At 54.1% G+C, this 21,182-nt stretch overlaps 1 protein-coding gene across 2 annotated transcripts in view; it reads left to right on the top strand.

The window, feature by feature from the left end:
* The first annotated feature begins 2,833 nt into the window (after positions 1-2,833).
* Positions 2,834-21,182, top strand: part of LOC127586591 (neuronal tyrosine-phosphorylated phosphoinositide-3-kinase adapter 1) — a 28,768-nt gene continuing 10,419 nt past the window's right edge. The window contains exons 1-4 of one of the 2 annotated variants that reach the window (XM_052044680.1): positions 2,834-3,605; positions 9,676-9,923; positions 15,908-16,206; positions 17,763-19,070. In XM_052044680.1, coding sequence (XP_051900640.1) covers positions 9,724-9,923; positions 15,908-16,206; positions 17,763-19,070 — 1,807 coding nt within the window. In that variant the 5' untranslated portion in view covers positions 2,834-3,605; positions 9,676-9,723. Of the gene's footprint in view, positions 3,606-3,794; positions 3,946-9,675; positions 9,924-15,907; positions 16,207-17,762; positions 19,071-21,182 lie in introns of those variants that run through there. The other variant, XM_052044681.1, reaches the window with a different exon arrangement.

Genomic DNA, 21,182 nt, shown 5'->3' with positions numbered 1-21,182 from the left:
GAGGGTATAACTCCACACCCACCCTGTTAAGATCCCTACATACCCGACCAGTCCCCTCTCGCACTTCCAAAACATTTCTTCAGAGAGAATGAGGAGATCTAGGACTCTCTCACCCAGAAAGTTGTTGGGGCTTGCGGAGAGGATGGGGAAAATTGCTTAGAAATTTCGAAACCAATGTCCATGGATTTTGGTTGATGGCTAATTCAACTTTGACTCAACAAGTGTAACGCTATTACAGCGCCAGCGACCCGGGTTGAATTCCGCCGCTGTCTGTAAGGAGTTTGTACGTTCTCCCCGTGTCTGCATGGGTTTCCTCCGGGTGCTCCGGTTCCCTCCCACATTCCAAAGACGTACGGGTTAGGAAGTAGTGGGCATGCTATGTTGGCGCCGGAAGTGTGGCGACACTTGCAGGCTGCCCCCAGAACACCCTACGCAAAAAGTTGCATTTCACTGTGAGTTTCAATGTATATGTGACTAATAAAGATATCTTATCTTATCTCACCATAGCCCAGACTAGATAAAACATTTATCAGGAAGCAGTGGATGGGGTTGAAACAGCATGAAAAATACACAGTCCCTTTAAATCTCTGCTCAACCTCTCTTTCTCACAGCGCCCTGCTTTCCTAAATCACCAGAGGTGCTTGCACATTCCAGACATCTGGGGGTTAAACGGGACTCGGAGAAGGCGGCGGTCAACAGAGGTCACCTCCTGCCAGGCTCAGGTCGATTCGGTGATACGGATACAGCTGGCAAGGGACAGAGGGAGGAGGCAGTGAACCACAGGCTGTGAGGATGGTTGTGGAGAGGAGGAGATTCACTTTGCCGAGGGCAGGACCTGCTGGTTGTGGATACAGCAGGAAGCTGGAGCTCTGTGGGTCGTGGAGATGATCTCCACCTCATCTCAGCAAGTCCCACCCCCGACTCCAGCTCACCCAGTAGTGGGTGGGAGCTCGCTGAGTGACGGAGCCTCTGCTCTCTCCATGCCCCCCTCCTCCTCCCTCCGCTACTACCCCTCTCCACTTTGCCTACCCCCTCCCTTTGCCCTTCCCTCCTCTTACCCCCTCACCTCCCTCCTCCCCTTATGCCCCTCCCCTCTCCTCCATTCTCATATCCCTTCTCCTTCCTCCCCACTCCTCCCTTCCACAGCCCCTCCTCCCTCACTCCCCTTCCCTCACTCCCTCCCCACTTCTCCCTTCCCTTTCTTCCTTGCCCCGTCCTCCCTCCCCCCTCTCCCTCACTCCACCCCTCTCCTCCTCTCCCCCAGCACTCCCCTTCACCCTGCCCCCTACCCTCATCCCTCCCATTCCCTCCTCCTCTCCTCCCACTCCCTCCCCTCCTCCCTTTCCACACCCCTTCCCCTCCCTTCCCACCCTCCCCACCCTCCTCCCTCCCCACTCCCCTTCCCTCCCCTCCTCTCACACACCATCCAAACACACCCCACCCCTCATCTCCTCCCTCCCCTCATCTCATCCCTCCCTCACCTCTTCCCTCATCTCCTCCCTCCCCATCTCCTCTCCTCCCCTTGCCCCTCTCCTCCCCCCTCATGTCCTCCCTCCCCCCCATCTCCTCCCTCAGATGAGCAAGGTCCACACAGCAGACTCCCCCCCCCCCCCCGTCGATTGGGATGAGGGGGGAAACAAAGGCCTGTGTGGGCCGCCATGCATCAGCTCTGCCATTACCTCCCTCCCCCTCATCTCCTCCCTCCACACCCCTCATCTCCCTCCCTCATCACTTCCTTCCCTCACATCATCCCTCCCTCCTCATCACCCTCGCTACCCATCACCCTCCCTCCCTCATCTCCTCCCTCCCTCTCATTTCCCTCCCTCCTCCCCATCTCCCTCCCTCCCTCATCTCCTCCCGCTCATCTCCCTCCCTCCCCCATCTCCTCTCTCCCTCCCCTCCATCTCCCTCCCTCCTCATCTCCCTCCCTCCTCCCCCTCATCTCCTCCCTCCCTACGCCCCTCATCTCCTCGATCTCCTCCCTCCCCCCTCAGATGAGCAAGGTCCATACTTCAGACCCCCCCCCCCCCCCGTGGATCAGGATGAGGGAGGAGGAACAAAGGCCTGTGTGGGCCGCCGTGCGTCAGCTCTGCCATTACCTCCCTCCCCCCCTCATCTCCCTCCCCCCTCATCACCTCCTTCCCTCACATCTCCTCCATCCCTCCCTCATCACCCTCACTACCCATCACCCTCCATCTCCTCCCTCCCCCTCATCTCCCTCCCTCCCCTCCCCCCTCCCTCCCCTCACCTCCCCCCTCCCTCCCCTCATCTCCCCCTCCCTCCCCTCATCTCCTCCCCCTCATCTCCTCCCCCTCCCCTCCCCCCCTCCCCTCATCTCCCTCCCCCCTCATCCTCCCTCCCTCCACCCCACCTCTCCCTCCCTCCCCTCATCTCCTCCCCCTCCCTCCCCTCATCTCCTCCCCCTCCCTCCCCTCATCTCCTCCCCCTCCCTCCCCTCATCTCCCCCCTCCCCTCATCTCCTCCCCCTCCCCTCATCTCCCCCTCCCTCCCCTCATCTCCCCCTCCCTCCCCTCATCTCCTCCCCTCCCTCCCCTCATCTCCCCTCATCTCCCCCTCCCTCCCCTCATCTCCCCCTCCCTCCCCTCATCTCCTCCCCCTCCCTCCCCTCATCTCCCCCCCTCCCTCCCCTCATCTCCTCCCCCTCCCCTCATCCCCCTCCCTCCCATCTCCCTCCCCCCTCATCCTCCCTCCCTCCCTACACCCCACCTCCTCGATCTCCCTCCTTGATCTCCTCCCTCCCTCATCTCCTCCCTCCCCCCTCAGATGAGCAAGGTCCATACTTCAGACCCCCCTCCCTCCCCCCGTGGATCGGGATGAGGGAGGAGGAACAAAGGCCTGTGTGGGCCGCCGTGCGTCAGCTCTGCCATTACCTCCGTCAGGCCTCACGCATTGCGTCCGTGAGGAGGAGGAGGAGGAGGAAGGAGGGGGGAGGGAGGAAAGGGGAGGAAGGAGGAGGGGGTGTGGTGGTGGAGCGGGGGGGAGACGGAAGTCAGGCGGGTCGAGCAGGTGCCGAGCCCGCCGGGGGAAGCGGCCTCTCCCTCTGCCCGCCCAGCACACAGGCCGCACGCCCTCTCCCGCCTCCCCTCCTCCCTCCCCAACAAGAAACCCTTCCCTCCCTCCCCTCTCCCACCACCCTCGCCCTTTATAAATCTGGGAAGAAAGAACAGCGCCGCTCACTTCAAGCCGCCCGCGGGAAGCGGCGCCAATTCACCTCAGGAAGGCCGCCGGGCGAACCAGCCCTGAGCCGACGGGCCGAGCGGCTCCCCACACACAGAGAGAGAGAGAGGAGAAGCATCTACCCCCCCCCCCCCCGTCTTCTTCTGCCTTTAACCAACAAAAAAAAGGGGAAATAAAACACTCACCCCCCCCTCCTCCTCAGAAGAAGCCCGACAATAGCTAGGCCGCGGCCCCGAGGCGCCGTCGTCAAGGAGGCGGCGGGCGGGGGGGGGGGGTGGAGACAACAACAACAACAACAACCGCCGCCAGAAATAAAATGGGAAGCTCGGAAGCGAGCGGGGCAAATGTTCTGCCGCTGAGACGTGGAAGCCATTGGAGAAAACACGAATGATTCATCCCTCGTTGAGGTGAGGTCTTTCTTTTCTTTAACCTGAGGCAGAGAGAGAGAGAGAGAGAGAGCCGCCTGTTGTTGTTGTTGTTGTTGGAGCATTGCCCAGGGTGGGTTTGGGTGGACGGGGAGGAGGTCGGCGCTATCTACCCTCGGCTGGGTGGTGGTGGTGGTGGAGGGGGGGCTGCTCTGAGTGCCTTAAGGGACTGGTCGGCTTGGTGGGGGAGGCCTCCCTCCCTCCTTCCTCCACCCCCCCCCCCCCTCCTCCCAGCTGAAGAGGGAGGATCTCAGCACATCAGACAATACGAGTGAATGAATGGGCGAAGGTCAGTGAGATCCCCGAGTGTGGCTTGAAGGAGGTAAGGAATTTTGTCTTCTGAGAGAGGGATTTGGTGGGGTGGTTTTGGGGGTTGGGAGGGGAGGTGTTTGTTTTGTGCATGTTTTGGTTGTCCGGACATTGCTGCAGAGTGTGACACGGTGACGCCTCATTCCTGGCTTGGTTTGGGATCTTGCTTTTCCCCCCTCGGTGGGATGTGTGGGGTGGGGGACTGTTGTTCTCGCTTTGTGGCAGGCTGCTCCCGGTTGAGGCCAGTTCCTTCAAAGTACATCAACAGGAACAGGCCCTTCGGCCCACGACGTTGTGCCCCAACTAGTTAAATGCCCAGCTAAACTCATCCCTTCTGCCTGCACAGGGTCTACGTCCCTCCATTCTCTGCACACTCATGGGGCTACCTAAGAGCTGCCTATCGAATCTGCCTCCACCACTGCCCCTAGCAACACATTCTACACACCCACCACTGTGTAGGGAAAAAAAATTTGTCCCGCACATCTCCTTTGAACTTGCTCCCTCTCACCTTAAATGCATGCCCTCTGGTATTAGACATTTCAATCCTGACTGCCTACTGTATGCCTCTCATAATCTTATAAACCTCTATCAGATCTCCCCTCAACCTCCGCCGCTCCAGAGAAAACAACCTAAGTTTGTCCAACCTCTCCTTATAGCACGTGTTCTCTAATCCAGGCAGCATCCTGGTAAACCTCTTCTGCACCCTCTCCAAAGCTGCAACCTTCCTGTAATGGGACGGCTAGGATTGGTTGCCTTGCGCCTCAGTTGGTCCATGCTGGCCAAGACTCCCATCTGAGCTAGTCCCATTTACCCGCGTTTGTCCCAAATCCCTCAAAACCTTTCCTTTCCTGTCCAAGTACCTTTTTAAATGTTGTTATTTATACCTGTCTCAACCGTTTATTCTGGCAGCTCGTTCCATCTACCCATCACCCTCTGTGTGAAGAAGTTGCCCCTCAGGTCCCTTTTAAATCTTTCACCTCTCCTTAAACCTATGTCTTCTATTTTAAGTTCCCCTTCCCTGTAAGACTGTGCATTCACCCTATCTATGCACGTCATGATCTTGTACACCTCTCTAGGGTTACATTCCAAGGAATAATGTCCTAGTCTGCCAAACCTCTCCCTTCAACTCAGGGCCTGCTGTCGTGGAGGTATCCTCCAAACTCTTGTCTGCACTCTTTGCAGCTTAATGTCATCTTTCCTATTACTTCCTCTGGCAGCTTCTTCCACATACTTGCTGTCCTCTGTGAGAAGAAGTTACCTGTGCCCTCTACTTCCTCCCCACTGGTTTTGTTGCCTTGTCATTGGCTGCTGTGGGTAAGGTTGGGATGGTGGTTGTGTCAGGAGCAGAAGCCATGAGGAGGCTCACAAGTTAGAGGATGACCTTCCTTGTGCAGGCAAGGGGAGGGGTTTGTCCAGGGTGGGTTAGACTTGGTGCCCAGCCTTGCCTAGACCTGGTTACCACAGCCAGGAGGTTTGGGCCCAGAGACCCCCAGGCCTGAATCCCAGCCCTCGCAGTGCCTCCCTCCCACCACCTACCTCAGAAGTCCACTGAGATCAGACCCCTCAGGCTGACAGACCCCCAACCCCCTTGCAGTACTGAGGGAGGTCTACACTGCCGGAAGTGCCAAGTATTGGGGTGAAGTCTTAAACTAGGCCCCAAACCTGCCCTCCCAGTAGATCCTATGGGGGATGGTCAGTTAGCCAGCCGATCATTTCCGTAGTGCTTGTGGGATCTTGCTTCCTTCATCACAGCCCCTCACAAAGAATTCTGAAGGAGGGGAGGGGAGTTAATCCTGGTGACACCACTGCTGAGACAGGACAGTTAGCTCACTGAGGGCACTGGGATCTTCTGTGAAGCCGACCACACTCTTTCTGGCATGAATTTCCTTCAATGGTGAGATGATGTAACGGGCTGTGGCACATCTGAGGTCGAAGGGTACTATTGGTAGCAGATCCCCAGACGTGCTCGGTAACTGACAGAGTGACATCAGGATGTCAGCGGGAAAGGGGATTGGGTGTAGGGGGATACCCTCCTTGGTTGAATGATCCATTGACTGCCATGGCTAAGGCATTGCATTGTGGTACTTCAAGTACTCCTGGGGCCATACCCTGTTGGTGGCAAAATTGAAAGTCCTACTATCACGTGAATGGGCTGAATGTCCTCTTTCTGAGTGTCTCCTGTTTAACTTCTTCATTCCAATTATTCCCATAATTAAACTGAAGAATATTCCTGTTGTAGGATATGTTTTATCCTACATCATTCCCAGGGCACAGACAGTTGGGGTTAGACACAGAGTAAAGCTCCCTCCACTCTGTCCTGTCACACACTCCCTGAACCGGGACAGCATGGGTTAGATGCAGAGTGAAGCTTCCTGTCACACACTCCAAGGACAGGCACAGCATGGGTTAGATGCAAAGTAAAAGTCCCTCTATCCTGCCCCAACAAACAGTTCCTGGGCATGACCCACCAAAGGGGGTAACACAGTGATTGTTGGGGAGTCCTCAACAGTGACTCCAGATCTAATGAAGACTGTCTGGAGGAGAACAGGGACACTTTGTAGAGCAGGGGGACAATTCAATCGCCAGTGAGACAGTGGACAGATTTGTGCCCACTGCTGAGTCTCACCGATAGAACGTGGAACAGTACAGCACAGGAACAGGCCCTTCAGCCCACAATGTCTGCACCAAACATGAGGCCGAATTGAATAAAATCTCTTCTGACTGCACATGATCCATATCACTCCATTCCCTGTATATTCATGTGTCTATCTAACAGCCTCCTCAACGCTTCTGTCGTATCTGCTTCCACCACTTCCCCTGGAAGCCTGTTCCAGGCACCCACCACTCTGTGTACATAAAACAAAACTGGCTTTGCATATTTCTCTCAGATGTTCCCCCTTTCACCTTAAATGCATGTCCACAATTCTGCCCTGGGGAAAAGACTTTGATTGTCTACCCTAAATATCCCCCTCATAATTTTATAAACCTCTATCAGGTCTCACCTTGGCCTCCGATGCTCTGGAGAAAACAACCCAAGTTTGTCCCGTCTCTCCTTATAGCTCATGCCCTTTAATCCAGGCAGCATCCTGGTAAACCTCTTCTGCACCCTCCCCAAAGCCTCCACATCATTCCTGTAATGGGGCGACCAGAACTGCACACAATACTCCAAATGTGGCCTAACCAGTTTCATACAGCTGCAACGTGACTTCCCGACTCTTGTACTCACTGCTTTGACCGATGAAGGCAAGAATGCCATATGCCTTCTTTACCACCCTGTCTACTTGTGTGGCCACTTTTAGGGAGCCATAGACTCAGACCCTTAGATCCCTCTGTACATCAGTGCTATTAAGGGTCTTGCCATTAACTGTATACTTGCCCCTCATATTTGATCTCCTAAAGCTTAGCCGGATTAAACTCTGTCTGCCATTTCTCCACCCGTATCTGTAACTGATCTATATCCTGCTGTCTCCCTTGACAGCCAACACTGTCCAAAACTCCCACCAGTCTTTATCTCGTTCCATGGAGGTACTCCAGAATTTCCTGGAGAAGACCAAGGGTTGCCACAACAAAGTCCAGTTGGCCATTGACCATCGGTCGGAGTTGGCACTGCTCCTGGGACCTGTCCGCACCGTCCTCGAGAAGATAGGGTGGGGTGCAGGATGGTTCTGATCAATGGCTGTGGCTCAAGCGGTTCCTCACTGGGCTGCTGAGGAAGTGGGAGGGAGATGAGTGACACTGCTCCCTCCCCACATGGTGTCCGTGGCGGGATTTAACGTGTTCTGGACACGAAGGTAACCACAGCTGGCCTCAATGCAGGGGATCACCGCTGATTCCACACTCACTCAGTCCTCATTGAGGGGAGATCTGTGGTGAGCTTCCGGCAGGAATCCCACAGAATTCCAGAGAAGAAGCCAACTGGCTCCTGGAGTGGCGAGGGGAAAGTCTACATGTGTCGCCTCAGCTTGGTTTTCAGTGGGTGTCCAACTTTGCTGGCCCCAGTTTTTCAGCGGGAGATATGCCGTTCAAGGAGTGTGTACGGGGTCACTTGCTCCACCTCGCCATGTGTCTGGATGGTGTGACGTCACACCGTGAACATGTACATCCCCAGGCCCAGCAAGATGCAAGCAGCCTTCTTTCAGGAGAAGTCCATAGAGTTCCAATTCTCATTTCAGACCCTTGTCACTCCCTCCCATGCTGTTTGAGATATTCATTGTGTTAAAACAACATCCTGATCTTTGCATACCAAAGGCACAGCATAAAACCACAAAGGAGATCTAAGTTCAAAGAGTCCCGAGCCACCTGCCACTTTCATGACTGCAGTGTCCCAGACACAGCTCTGCCAAACCCTGCTTCAACAGAACAACAACAAACTCGCCGCCCACAATCAGCAAGTCTGTAGACATGTAGAGAGAACATAAAATTACCATTTAATTCCAAGCACTGGTTGTGTGTGTAACAGAGACTGGCTGTGTGTGTCCCAGCGCTGACTGTGTGTATGTGTGTAAAACAGGCACCGTGTCTCACCACTGACCATGCGTGTGTGTAACAGGGACTGAACGACCAACCATTTTATATGACTGCTGCTTGAATAACAAGTAACCCTCCTTTTAGGAATCAGAATATTTGGCCTTAACCCTCATGTATCAGCTTAGTCCATGGTGAATTGAGGCAACTCAGGTTGGAACGAGGGGCTAATAACTTTGGGTGTTGAGAATTCAAAAAAAACACAAGGGGCGGTTACCCCGCTGTCTGTAAACTGAACCCCCTCAAACCCTAAACCAGTTGCTCCAACATGTTTGCTTACGCTGGTGTAAGGTGTGATAGGGAGTAAGAATTTTGGTTAGAGAAACAACGTGAGTTTGAGAAGGGAATGATATGTTTGACAGTTTACCAAATGAGGCTATACTGAGTGGAGAGGAAATATCAGGATGTTCTGCTGTGGATGCCCAAACCATCTTGGGAAGAGGGATGAGGAAGCTTGTAGGCAAGGTTGTGAGAATCAAAGTCAAATTTATTGCTATCTGCACAAGCCCATGTGTGCACAGGTGCAATGAAAAACTTACTTGCAGCAGCATCACAGGCACAGAGCATCAGATAATTCGCATTCACAATAAAAATGTAAATTAAAATTAAATTAAAGAATGTTTTACAAGAGAACATAATTAGAACAAAAAAGTCTATTTTAGTGCAAAGGTATCAAAGTGGTTGTAGTGTTGCTAAACTGTAGTGATTAGGGTTGTGCCGGTTGGTTCAAGAACGGAATGGTTGAAGGGAAGTAGCTGTTCCTGAACCTGGTGGTGTGGGACTTCAGGCTTCTGTACCTCCTGCCCGATGGTAGCAGCGAGAAGATGACACGGCCCGGATGGTGGGGAATTGTTGATGATGGATGGTGCCTTGAGGCAGCACCTCCTGTAGATACTACCGCTGGTAGGGAGGGATGTGACCGTGATGTATTAGGCAGAGTCCACTACTCTCTGCAGCTTGTTATGTTCCTGTGCATTTGAATTACCATACCAGACTGTGATGCAACCTGTCAGGACACAAGGACAAGAATACAAGGGAATTTGAGTCTCCAAATAACAACTGGGAGACGGTCAGTGTGAATACTACAGAAAATTTCTTTCAAGGGAACTTTTTTAATCAGTATATAGCCTGACCCCAGGAGTGTGTGATGGGACGGTGTGGAGGGAGCTTCACTCTGTATCTACACCGTCGCTGAGTCTAATGTGATCTCTGCCAACAGGGGGGGCCGGCGCCCGCAGTTTTGCCCCCAGCAGCCGGCCCCTGGAAGATGTCAAGTGGTCTCCAGGATGCAGCCATCAGCAGCTTTCTGCAGTTCATCGAGGAGAAGGGTCTGAAGGCCTACAACTCGCTGACGAGCCTCAGCTGCAGTTCCGACCGAGTCAGTCGCTCCCTCCGTCACGAGATGAACCTGCTGTACCGCAAAACCAAGGTGGAGTGGAAGCACAGGGAGGAGGAGCCGAAGAAAAGGTAAGGGCCCTGCAATCTGCCTCCCGCCCACCCACCCCCGCGGACCACTGCCCTCAGACCCAGGCATCGCAGCCCTGGCTTAGGCCGGCCTTGAAATGAGAGCAGTCTCCACAGCTTCACATATGAGGAGCGTTTGATGTCTCTGGGCCTGCACTCGATGGAGTTCAGAAGGATAAGGGGGGGGCATCTCATTGAAACCAATCAGAAACCGAAAGGCCTGGATAGAGTGGACGTGGAGAGGATGTTTCCATCAGTGGGAGAGTCCGGGATCCGAGGGCACAGCCTCAGAATAAAGGGACATCCCTTCAGAACTGAGATGAGGAGGAATTTCTTCAGCCAGAGGGTGGCGAATCTGTGGAATTTGTTGCCACAGAGGGTGGTGGAGGCCAAGTCATTGGGTGTATTTAAGGCAGAGATTGATAGGTTCTTGACTGGTAAGAAGGGTTATGGGGAGAAGGTGGGAGAATGGGGTTGGGGGGGTGGGGACAAAGAATCAGCCGCGATTGAATGGCGGAGCAGACTCGATGGGCTAAATGGCCTAATTCTGCTCCGATATCTTATGGCCTGATGGGGCCCAGAACATGGGGCTTGAGTAAGTTTGGAGACTCTGACAACGGTCTCGTTTGCCTATTGCCAGGACGTCAGTCAATATCACAATAGTCGCCCAAATTGGGAAACAGGCCCTTCAGTCCACTGAATCCATGCTAACCATAAAATGCCAGTTTACGCTAATCCTAGAGTCACACAGCTCAGTAACAGGCCCTTCGACCCACCAAGACTGTTCTGACCATTAACCACCCATTCATACCAATCCTATTTTATTCTCCCCACATTCCCATCAACTCCCCCTCCAGATTCTACCCCCTCACCCACACACTAGGGATGATTTACAGCAGCCCACTGACCCCACACGTCATTGGGATGTGGGTGGAAACCGGAGAACCCAGGGGGATCCCACGCAGTCACGGAGAATTCCACACATAGGGACAGAGTTCGGGATCGAACCCGACTCGATTGACCTGCGAGGCGGTGGCTCTGTCTACTGTGCCACTATCTGTGAATCCTCTGTCTTCAACCTGGGTAACAATCTGGTGTGTTCTTCCTCTGCGATGAGAGAAATCATCTGTGTTGCCCACACTCCAGTTGAATGATGGATGTCTGTCTGTCTCTCAAATGTGCTTGATCCGAACATCCCCCCTCCTCCTCTCTCTGGTTCTCTAGGTCAGTACACTGGCAGCCTCGGCCTGTCCATCTGCCCCGCTGATCTGTGACCTAACCCTCCCATTACCTTCACAAATTTGGTTGCCAAAAATCAGACAAACTCTGGTTCAAAATTAAGACTTGCTCAAGTCCGAGCCTCTACAGCGGATTATCTTGAACTCTTTTATCAACCCAACCAGCAAACATCAGTCAAGTCACCCCTTCCAATTCCTAGCCCTTACTTCTTGGAACCGTGTTCCTCCAAATCCAGACTGCACCCCTTCCCAGGCCATCAGCACAGTAGATCTGAAGCCTCAGAATTCCAGAGACCCAGGTTCAATCCCAGCCTCTGGAGCTGTGTGTGTGTGGAGTTTGCACATTCTCCCTGTGACTGTGTGGGTTTCCCCCAGGTGCTCCCTCCCACATCCCGACGACGTGCGGGGTCGGTGGGTTAATCGGCCGCTGTGAATTGCCCCCCAGTGTGTGGGTGAGGGGTAGAATCTGGTGAGGGGATTAAGGGCGGAATTGATTAGAATGTGGGGAGAATAAAATGGGATCAGTGTAAATGGGTGTTGATGGTGGGCTGATGGGCCTGTTTCCCTACTGCGTCTCTCCATGAAGCTATGATTCCTTCTCCAGATTGGGGCTCCAAGCTGGAGGAAATATTCCAACCACTAGCTCCATAGTTGGAGCCATTTCTTCAATCCCGATTGGAATGACTCACTTTATTCTTTCCTGTCTGGTAATATCCCTCCCTCATTCCTCCTCATTCCTTTTCCTCCTCTCCACGATGGGTTCAAGCCTCCTCCCTGCCTCCTGCTTCAACCCGTTCTTTCCCAGGAGCTGCTCGGTGTCCAACTTGGTTTCCCTGTTAAACCAGATCAGAGAGGGCCCTCGGAACAGTCTCCGTGCTTCACAGGCCTGTGTCATACAGCGCAGCGCAGACCAGAGAGCAGGTCGTAACTCAGCCACTTCACGCCCAGTGGCAGTGTCCACAGTCACTGATGCAGCTTGTTATGGTGAGGTGTTAAATAGGTGGATGCTGCTACAGGAGCGAAGGATGTCACTCGGAGAGATCTGTACACTGACTGGGCTCTCCCTCTTCCCCCAGAGAGATCTCCCAATCTCTCAGAGAGTACACTGAGCTGCATCATAAGAGCAAGCACCAGATAGATATTAATATAAAAGTTAAGGCCCTAGCAGTGATCCTTGTCACACCTCACTAGTTACAGTTTGCCAAATTGGCCCATTGATATGACCCACATACTCTAAGACCCATTTTTTTTAGAGTCACACAGCACGGAAACAGGCCCTCAGGCCCACTGAGTCCGTTCCAACCATTCACCACCCATTGACACATAATCCGATTTTATTGTCCCCACTTTCCCATCAACTCCTCCCCCCAGATTCTACCCCTGACCCACACACCAGCAGCCAGTTAACCCACCAGCCTCACACTTCAGTGGGTTGTGGGAGGAAGCTGGAGCACCCGGGGTAAACCCATGCACATTCTCCCAGTGGCCACAGACGCACGCACACAGCGCCGGAGGTCGGGATCGAACCCGGGTCCCTGGAGCTGTGAGGCAGTGGCACTACCCACTGTGCCACTGTCATTGATCCCAACCTTCTGTTTTCTGTTAGTTAGCCAACCATCTCCCCAGTGTCTTTTGCTTACCTTTTACATGGTATCTTAAGGAATGCATTTCAGAAGTCCAAATATACTCCATTTACTGGTTCCCCTTTATCCACCCAACTTATTACATCATCAAAGAAATCGCACGGGACAATTATATCTAACAGAGGTACTGAGACAGACAACTCCCCTATGGAAAGGAACTGAGAGATCCCAGTGAGTGCATTGCTACCTTGAATTGAGAAGGACCTGGAGACTTCAGTCAGCCTACAGATTTCTCTGAGGGAGAAGGACAGATATTTGTATAATGACTCCAGAGGAGGTGCACAGGAATAATCCCAGGAATGAAAGACTTAACTATGAGGAACATTTGATGTCTCTGGGCCTGTACTGGATGGAGTTCAGAAGCATGAGGGGGAGATCTCATCGAATACTGAAAGGCCCGGATAGAGTGGACGTGGAGAGATGTTTCCCTCAGTGGGAGAGTCCAGGATCCGAGGGCACAGCCTCAGAATAAAGGGACGTCCCTTAAGAACTGAGATGAGGAGGAATTTCTACAGCCAGAGGGTGGTGAATCTGTGGAATTCGTTGCCACAAGAGGGCTGTGGAGGCCAAGTCATTGGGTGAATTTAAGGCAGAGATCGATAGGTTCTTGATTGGTAAGGGGGGGGGGGGGGGGGGGGGGGGGGGGGAGGGGGTTTTCAGGGAGAAAGCGGGAGAATGGGGTTGAGAAAAAAAAAACAGCCATGATTGAATGGCAGAGTAGACTCGATGGCCCAAATGGTCTAATTCTGCTCCTATTTCTTATGGTCTAATGGACTGGAGCAGGAATCTCTCTGTACCTCTCCCTCAGAGGCTGCATTAATTGGGAATGAAGATTAGGTGTAGGAATCAATTCGGAAGTCGTGGTATGTTGGACTTTGTTACAAGAGGAGCAATGCAAAGCTGGAGGAACTCAGCGGGCGGGCAGCATCTATGGACAGAGATGGGCAGTCAGTGTTTTGGGTCGCGAGCCTTCATCTGCACTGAAAGATAGAGGGGAGGTTGCCAATATAAAGTTGTGGAGGAAAAGGGTTCAAGTTCATTGTTGTGGGCATACATGCTCAGGGTATAACTGCCATGAAAATTAGTTCTTTGCAGCAGCAGCACAGTACAGTACAAACACAAGTTAACATAAATGTTACATAATTTAATAAACATAACGGCACTAGTGCAAGTTGAGAGAGAAAAGGAAATCCAGTCTGAGGTAGTGTTGGGGTTTTTCAGGTGGGTTCGAGAACCTGACGGCAGTGGGGAAGAAGCTGTGTTGCACCTTGACGTGTGGGTCTTGAGGCTCCTGTACCTCCTGCCTGATGGCAGCATTGAGAAGAGGGCACGGCCTGGATGGTGGGGGTCCCTGGTGATCGATGTCACCTTCCTGAGACATCGCCTCTTGTAGATGTCCTCAGTGGTGGGGAGAGCTGTACCCATGATGGAACTGGCTGAGTCCCGCCACTCTCTGTAGCCTCTTGCTTTCCTGTGCGTTGGAGTTTTCCATACCAGGCCACGATGCGACCAGTCAGAATGCTTTCCCCACGATAGGTGGATCCAGGTGAGGAGGGGTGATGGGCAGATGGAGGAGGGGAGGGCGGGAACAGCGACAGAGGCCAGGAGGTGATGACCCACTGATTTCCTCCAGTGTCTTGTGTGTTGCTCCAGACTCCAGCATTTGCAGTCCCTTGTCTCCATGTTGTTGCAGGAGGAGTTGAACACGTGTAGGGACATCATGCACCAATTATACAGGCCCTCAACTGAGACCACACCTGGAGTACTGTGCTCAGTTTTAGAAGGTCGAAGAATAAAAGGAGATTCGAGTTCAACAGGCTGGTTGTAGGGAGAGTTTCACCTGGCTGAGGAGTCCAGTACCACAAGGGTCACAATCTCAGAATAAGAAGCTGTCCCTCATTCAGAAATTTCTTCATTCAGAAAGTGGAGAACATTGTGAATCCCCTATCACAGAAGATGGTGGAACCTCGGTCATTCAAACCAGAGACCAATAATTGTCTGGGTATTGAGGGAATTAAGATGCATGGCAATAGTGCTGGAAAATGGCAGATCAGCCATGATGTTGATGAATGGTGGAAGAGGCTTGAAGACCACCTCTTGCTTCTGTGTTGTTATGTAGGTCAGCGAGAGACGTAGTGGTGAAGAGATCTCAGTGTGAGAGCAGACACCAAGAACAGGACTCGATCAGCTCAGATATTTCCAACCAGTGTTGTTTCTAGAACGAGGAAACCCAATGTGTTTTCTTTCCTCTGTCTAAACTAACAGTTCTTTCCGTCTTGTACCCTCTCTCTTCCTCTCCCACGCTATCCTTTATTGTGTGTTCCTTCCTCCCCTCCCTCCTTCGCACCCCTTCTTCACTCCTTCCGTCTCCCTTCATCTCTCACCCTCTTCCTGAAATTCTCTCCCCTCCCAACCCCCCCTCCACTTTCCCTCTCTTTATCCTCTACTCACTTCCCTTCCTCCCTTTCTCCCCCTTCCTGCTCTCCCTCCCTCTCTCTGCCTCTCCTTTGGTTGTCTTCCTCCTTCCCTCGGTCTACCTAACTCCCTCCTCCTCCAACCCCACCCTCTCTCACTACCAACTCCTCGCTCCCTCATTCTCTCTCTCTCCTTTCATTCTCTCCATCTACCTCCCTCACAACCCTCCATCTCTCCCTCTCCCACTCCTTACCTCTCGCTCCTCCATCCCTGTTCCCTCGCATCCCACTCCCACCCATCTCCTGTCCCCTCGTACATTCTCCGATCCTCACACTCTTACACTCCCTCTTTCCCTGCTCGTCTCATCCTCCCTCCCATGCTCTCCCTACCCATTGCCCTCCGCATTGCTCCTCCCTTCTCTCACCCTCCCGTCCCCTCTCCATTATCACCCACTCCACTCCCTTCCCTCCACCTCCTCTCCCTCTCACTCCTCCCCCTCTCTACCTCACCCTCTCCTCTTTCCCCTCCTCCCTCCCCTCCCCTCCCCATCCCTCTCCTTCTGTTCCTCCCTCCCTCATCTTCATCTTCCACCCCCTCCCTCCCCTCCCTCTCCCCCACAATTCTCTCTGTCCCTCTGCCCCCCCCCTCTCTGTAACCCACCCACCACCCCCCCCCCACCCCCCCACTGAAGCATCTGCAAGGATGGGGGTCTGGCCAGGGTCCGGGACTTGGCCTCCTTCCGCAAGCACTTCCGCATGGGCTTCATGACCATGCCCGCCTCCCAGGAGCACGGGCCCCACCCGTGTGCCAGTGGCATGACCACCCGCTCGCTGTCCCTTCACTCGGTGGGCAGTGTGGACAACAGCGAGCATCCCTGCGCCCGCAAACAGCCCGACAAACCCCGGCGCCACCCCAGCACCAAGCTCAGCCTGTGTACCGAAGGCAGGAACAGCACCGGCAGGGAAGGAGACGGGCCCAATGGTGAGAAAGGTGAGAAAGGCTGACAGGATTGGACACGGAGTGAGCTCCCTCCACGCTGTCCTGTCACACACACTCCCAGGGCAGGGACAGTACTGGTTAGACACCAAGATGAGCTCCCTTGGCACTGTCCTGGGACCTGGGGTGGGGAGTGTTGCTCAGAACAGTGCTGTGTAACAGATTCCTATGTCGGTTTGTGGACTCCCCAGCTGCCCGCCATTTCTGGTGTGAGAGGTTGCAGCCTCTATTTGAGTATCTGAAGAGACTGCTCCTCAACATTTGACTGCACTTCAGCCACATCTTCAGTCACCCGGTGCAGAGAAGGGTGTGGGTCGGTCGGGGGTTCTCCTGGTGGGTCTGCTCCTGGACCTAGCCAAGGAGGCCATTCAGGGGCGGGCAGTTGAGGGTTCTGCCCGTGCTGTTTGCCTGCCCCCTCTTCCGGGGTTACATCCGTGCCCGCGTGTGTGTCCCTGGAGAAGGAGCGCGCGGTATCCACGGGTGCAGTGGGGGATTTCCGGGACTGGTGGGTCCCATGGGATGGTGATGACCGTGTTATAATTTGAAACTTAAAAATTGTGCATCATGAAGTACTATAATATTGTAGTAATGTGTTGTCTGTACCTACGTGCTTGTGATTGGTATTGGTTTATTATTGTCACTTGTACCGAGGTACAGTGAAAAACTTGTCTTGCATACCGATCTTACAGGTCAATTCATTACACAGTGCAGTTACATTGAGTTAGTACAGAGTGCATTGAAGTAGTACAGGTAAAAAAACAATAACAGTACAGAGTAAGGTGTCACAGCTACAGAGAGAGTGCAGTGCAATAAGATGCAAGGTCACAACAAGGTAGATCGTGAGGTCATAGGTCATAGACATCTCATTGTATAGGGGAACCGTTCAATAGTCTTATCACAGTGGGGTAGAAGCTGTCCTTAAGCCTGGTGGTACGTGCCCTCAGGCTCCTGTATCTTCTACCCGATGGAAGAGGAGAGAAGAGAATATTCCGGGTGGGTGGGGTCTTTGATTATGCTGGCTGCTACACCAAGACAACGAGAGTTAAAGACAAAGTCCAAGGAGGGGAGGCTGGTGTCCGTGATGCGCTGATGCTGCTGCAAGCAGATTTTTCATGGTACCTGTCCCCCACCGTAACCTGTGCACATGACTGTAAACTCGATTGGACTGGAACTGACTTGAAATGTCCCATTAGTGCAGTGGACTGACTTGAGTTCCTACATTGGGAAGAGGAGCTCTTCAAATTGGGCCAGGGTCCAGGAAGGGCAACGGGTTTGGGAAAGGAGGTTGTTTGTCGCACGAAGGGTAGATTCGGGCAGCATTGGGGATCAAGGGGCAACCAGACACTGATGGGGTGGGGGAAGAGAATGAAGGTGAGGTGGACTGCATTGAACCTTGTGTGACCATTCAGCCCATTGTGTTCTGATGTAACAGGAGCTACCCTCCCTCAAGGGAGAGATGCGGTTTGGACCTCTCTGCCCCACCGGTGAGCTCTGACCTCTCGGATACCAATGTGACCTCTTCTTTTTAATTATTATTATTTCCCTTCCAGCCTCCCAGCGATCTGGAGCCAAGGGAGGTGACGGCGGGCAGAGGGTCCTCCCACTGAAGGCGAAGTTCTGCCCCAGCGCCCAGCCCTCTGTGTCCTTTGACGAGTCATGCCCCGGCCGAGGGGCAGCCGTCCCGGCCAGGGGAGTAGCCCCCCGGTGTGGCTTGGAGGAGGAGGGGGAGAAGGGGGACGAGGAGGAGGAGGAGCCCGTCTACATTGAGATGGTGGGCGACGTGTTCAAGGAGCAGACGGCGGCAACGGTGGACGAGGACTCTGAGCACAACGAGGCCATCTATGAGGAGATGAAGTACCCCCTGGCGGAGGAAGGCCAGCGGGACGCCAAGTGGGGCAGACCCTCCGAGCCGGCCCCCAGGCTCCCTGGAGAGCCGGGCCAAGGGATGTCCAGGGGCCATCACCAGCCCAGTTCCAGGGGCCCGCCGTACGACATCCCGCCCCCTTTCCCCAACCTCCTCCTCCACCGCCCGCCCCTCCTGGCCTTCCCTCAAGGTCCCGGCCAGAAGTCCTACCAAGAGGCACCCCCCCTGCTGACGTCCCATGGAGATCCCCCGCCCCCCAGCCCGGCTGCCCCCAGGCCCCAGAAGGAGGACCGGAACCCTCAGGGCTCCCTCTTGCCCTCGGGGCGGGCGAGGAGCCACTCGACGCCGCTCCCCCCTCAATCGTCAGGTCAGCACCGGCCCGAGAAGGAGCTGCCCAGCTCCCAGACCATGGTCTGCACCCCCTCCAAGGCCCTGGCCCAGTCGCCCCTCCCTGCCCCACTGGCTCTGGCCCCGCCGAAGGCGGATAGGGAGAAACTGGCCTCCCTCAGCATCATCTGCTCCTCCGTCAAGGTCACCGCCCACCCGCTGCTCGCCCATATCCCGGGGGAGCCCAGGGCGGGCACCGACAAGGAGCTATCCGGGCTGCAGAGCGTCTTCCACTCTGTCGGGAAGTCCAGCGCTGTCTCCCGACCCCTGTCCGGCCTCTACAAGGTGCCAGTGGCCCACGGACTCCTGGAGCACGGTGGGCTGCCCGTCCCGGGCTCCATGATTTGGCCCTACCTCCCCGCGGCCTGCAAGCGTCCACCGGCCTACGAGAGTCTGAGGCCCAAGGGCTGCCTGGCCACCCACCACTCCACGGTGAAGACCCAGGGGCAGGAGCGGCCGGCTGTCTGCTCCACTGTCTGCTGCTCCAGATCGCTGGTCAGCTCGGAGTCCCGGCCAGCGTCCGGCGCCGGGAGTGAGGCGTCCGCCGGTCCCGGGAGGGTTTGGCAGCGCAAGTTGTCCTGCAGCAAGAAGGTCAAGGAGGCGGAAGGTGAGGGAGAGTGGAGGGGGCGTGACCAGGCAGGGAGGGAACAGGGCCAGCAAACCCCCGGCACTGCGAACCCCACCCCCCCCCCCCCCAGCAACCCCCATCAACCCCCCCAAGCAAACCCCATGTCACACTGCAACCTCACCCCACCAGCAAACCCCTGTCACTCAGTTTCTCCCCCTCCCCAAATTACAGTGCCCCCCAGCAACCCTTGTCACTCTACCCCCTCCCCGTCATTGCGACCCGCCCCCCCCCCAGCAAACCCCTGTCACTGTGAACCCCCTGAGCAGACCCCCCCCCCCCACCCACTGTCACTCCATGCGCCTGTCACTGTGACACCACACCCCCCCCACTGCAATTTTTTTTTCATGGCCTGAAACGTTGACCCTGTTTCTCTCTCTGCAGATGCTGCCTGACTTGCTGAGCATTTTCCTTCATTGTCCATTTTTTTTTATTTTTGTCACGATTCCTGTTCGTGATTGGTTCCCAATGACCAGGGAGGGAGAGCACATGTGGGCCAGATGTTTGTGCATGTGTGGGCACAGTTTGGGAGCCCTCGTGTGTGAGGGGGTGAGATTGTGTGCACGTCAATGTGTGTGCATTGTGTGAGCATGTGTCTGAACATGTGAGCACATCTGTGTGTGTTGATGTATGGGTGCTGGCTGTGTTTGGCTTGGGGTGGTTTGAACTTGTGGGTCCTAAACCAAGGACAAAATGAACTTTATTATTGCCACACGTACCGAGATACAGTGAAAAGCTTCTGTTTGCGTGCCATCCGGACAGATCATTCCATACATAAGTAAATTGAGGTAGCACAAAGGGAAATAATGCAGAATATAGTGTTGCAGGTACAGAGAAAATGCAGTGCAGGTAGACAAATGAAGTGCAAGGGCCACGTCGAGGTAGATTGGGAGATCAGGAGTTCACCTTTTAGCGTTCGAGAGTCTGATAACAGCGAGATAGTTGTCCTAGAGTCTGGCGGTTTGTGCTCAAGCTTTTGTATCTTCTGCCCAATAGGCGAGAAGAGAGAATGTCCGGGGGAGGGGAGGGGTCCTTGATTATGTCGGCTGCTTTCCCAAGGCAGCGGGAAGTGTAGACTGAGGGGAGGCTGGTTTGCACAAATGGACTGGGCTGTGCTCCCTATCTGCAACTTCTTGCAGTCCCGGGCAGAGCAGTTGCCGTACCAAGCTGTGATGCATCCAGATAGGATGCTGTCTATTGTGCATCTGTAAAAATAAATAAATAAATAAATTTTAAGAATTGGTGAGAATCATTGGGGACATGCAGAATTTCCTTAGCCTTCTGAGGAAGTAGAGGCACTGGTGCACTTTCTTGGCCGTAGTGTCCACGTGGCTGGACCAGGACAAATTGTTTGTGATGTTTATACCTAGGAACCTGAAGCTCTCAACCATCTCCACCTCAGCACCATTGATGCAGATGGGTGTGTACTCTGCCCCCCCTTTAACCCTTCAATTACCTCACACTGCCAGCTGTTGATTGGCCTGCCAAACAGGTTAATGGCTAATGAAGCTTCTCCACTGTTTCCCAGAGCTGGCGGTTTCTTCCCTCCTTCCTGGAAAAGGTGCTGCTCCCTGTCTGTTGATTTCTGCCAGAGATCAGCAGTCCTCATCCAGATGTTTAGCTATCAGTGACATCATAACTGGTGGGGATGGGAGATGGGGAGGCAACCAATCCTCTCCCAACCAACTCGTCACAGTAGGATGCGTGTGGGTGTTCAGATGGTTCGCACATTCTCCCAGGTAAAACCCCAGCCTCTATCCCCGCCCCCCCCCCCACCCTTGACCAGCATTCAGTCCGTAGGATTGATGCTGAGATTCCTGTTCCCTGCCACTTTAATTTCCTGTCCCACTCTGTCTGTGGCCTCCTGTACTGTTACAACAAGATCCAACACAAGCTTGAGGAACAACACCTCATTTTCCATTTGGGCCCTCTGTATTCAACACCGAGTTCTCCAACTTTAGATGACTTTCTTTACCAGCACCAGCTGTTTCTTCCTGTCATCCCTTTGCCTCTTTTTGTTTTCTTTTCCCCTTTCTATCATCTGACCTGTTGGGATCATCCCGCAACTTCCCACTAGCAACACAGTTTATTCTG

This window comes from Pristis pectinata, chromosome 37 (genome assembly GCF_009764475.1).
Source record: "Pristis pectinata isolate sPriPec2 chromosome 37, sPriPec2.1.pri, whole genome shotgun sequence".
Taxonomy (NCBI): domain Eukaryota; kingdom Metazoa; phylum Chordata; class Chondrichthyes; order Rhinopristiformes; family Pristidae; genus Pristis; species Pristis pectinata.
Note: the sequence above shows the minus strand (reverse complement) of the source record. Positions and strands in the feature narration are given on the sequence as shown.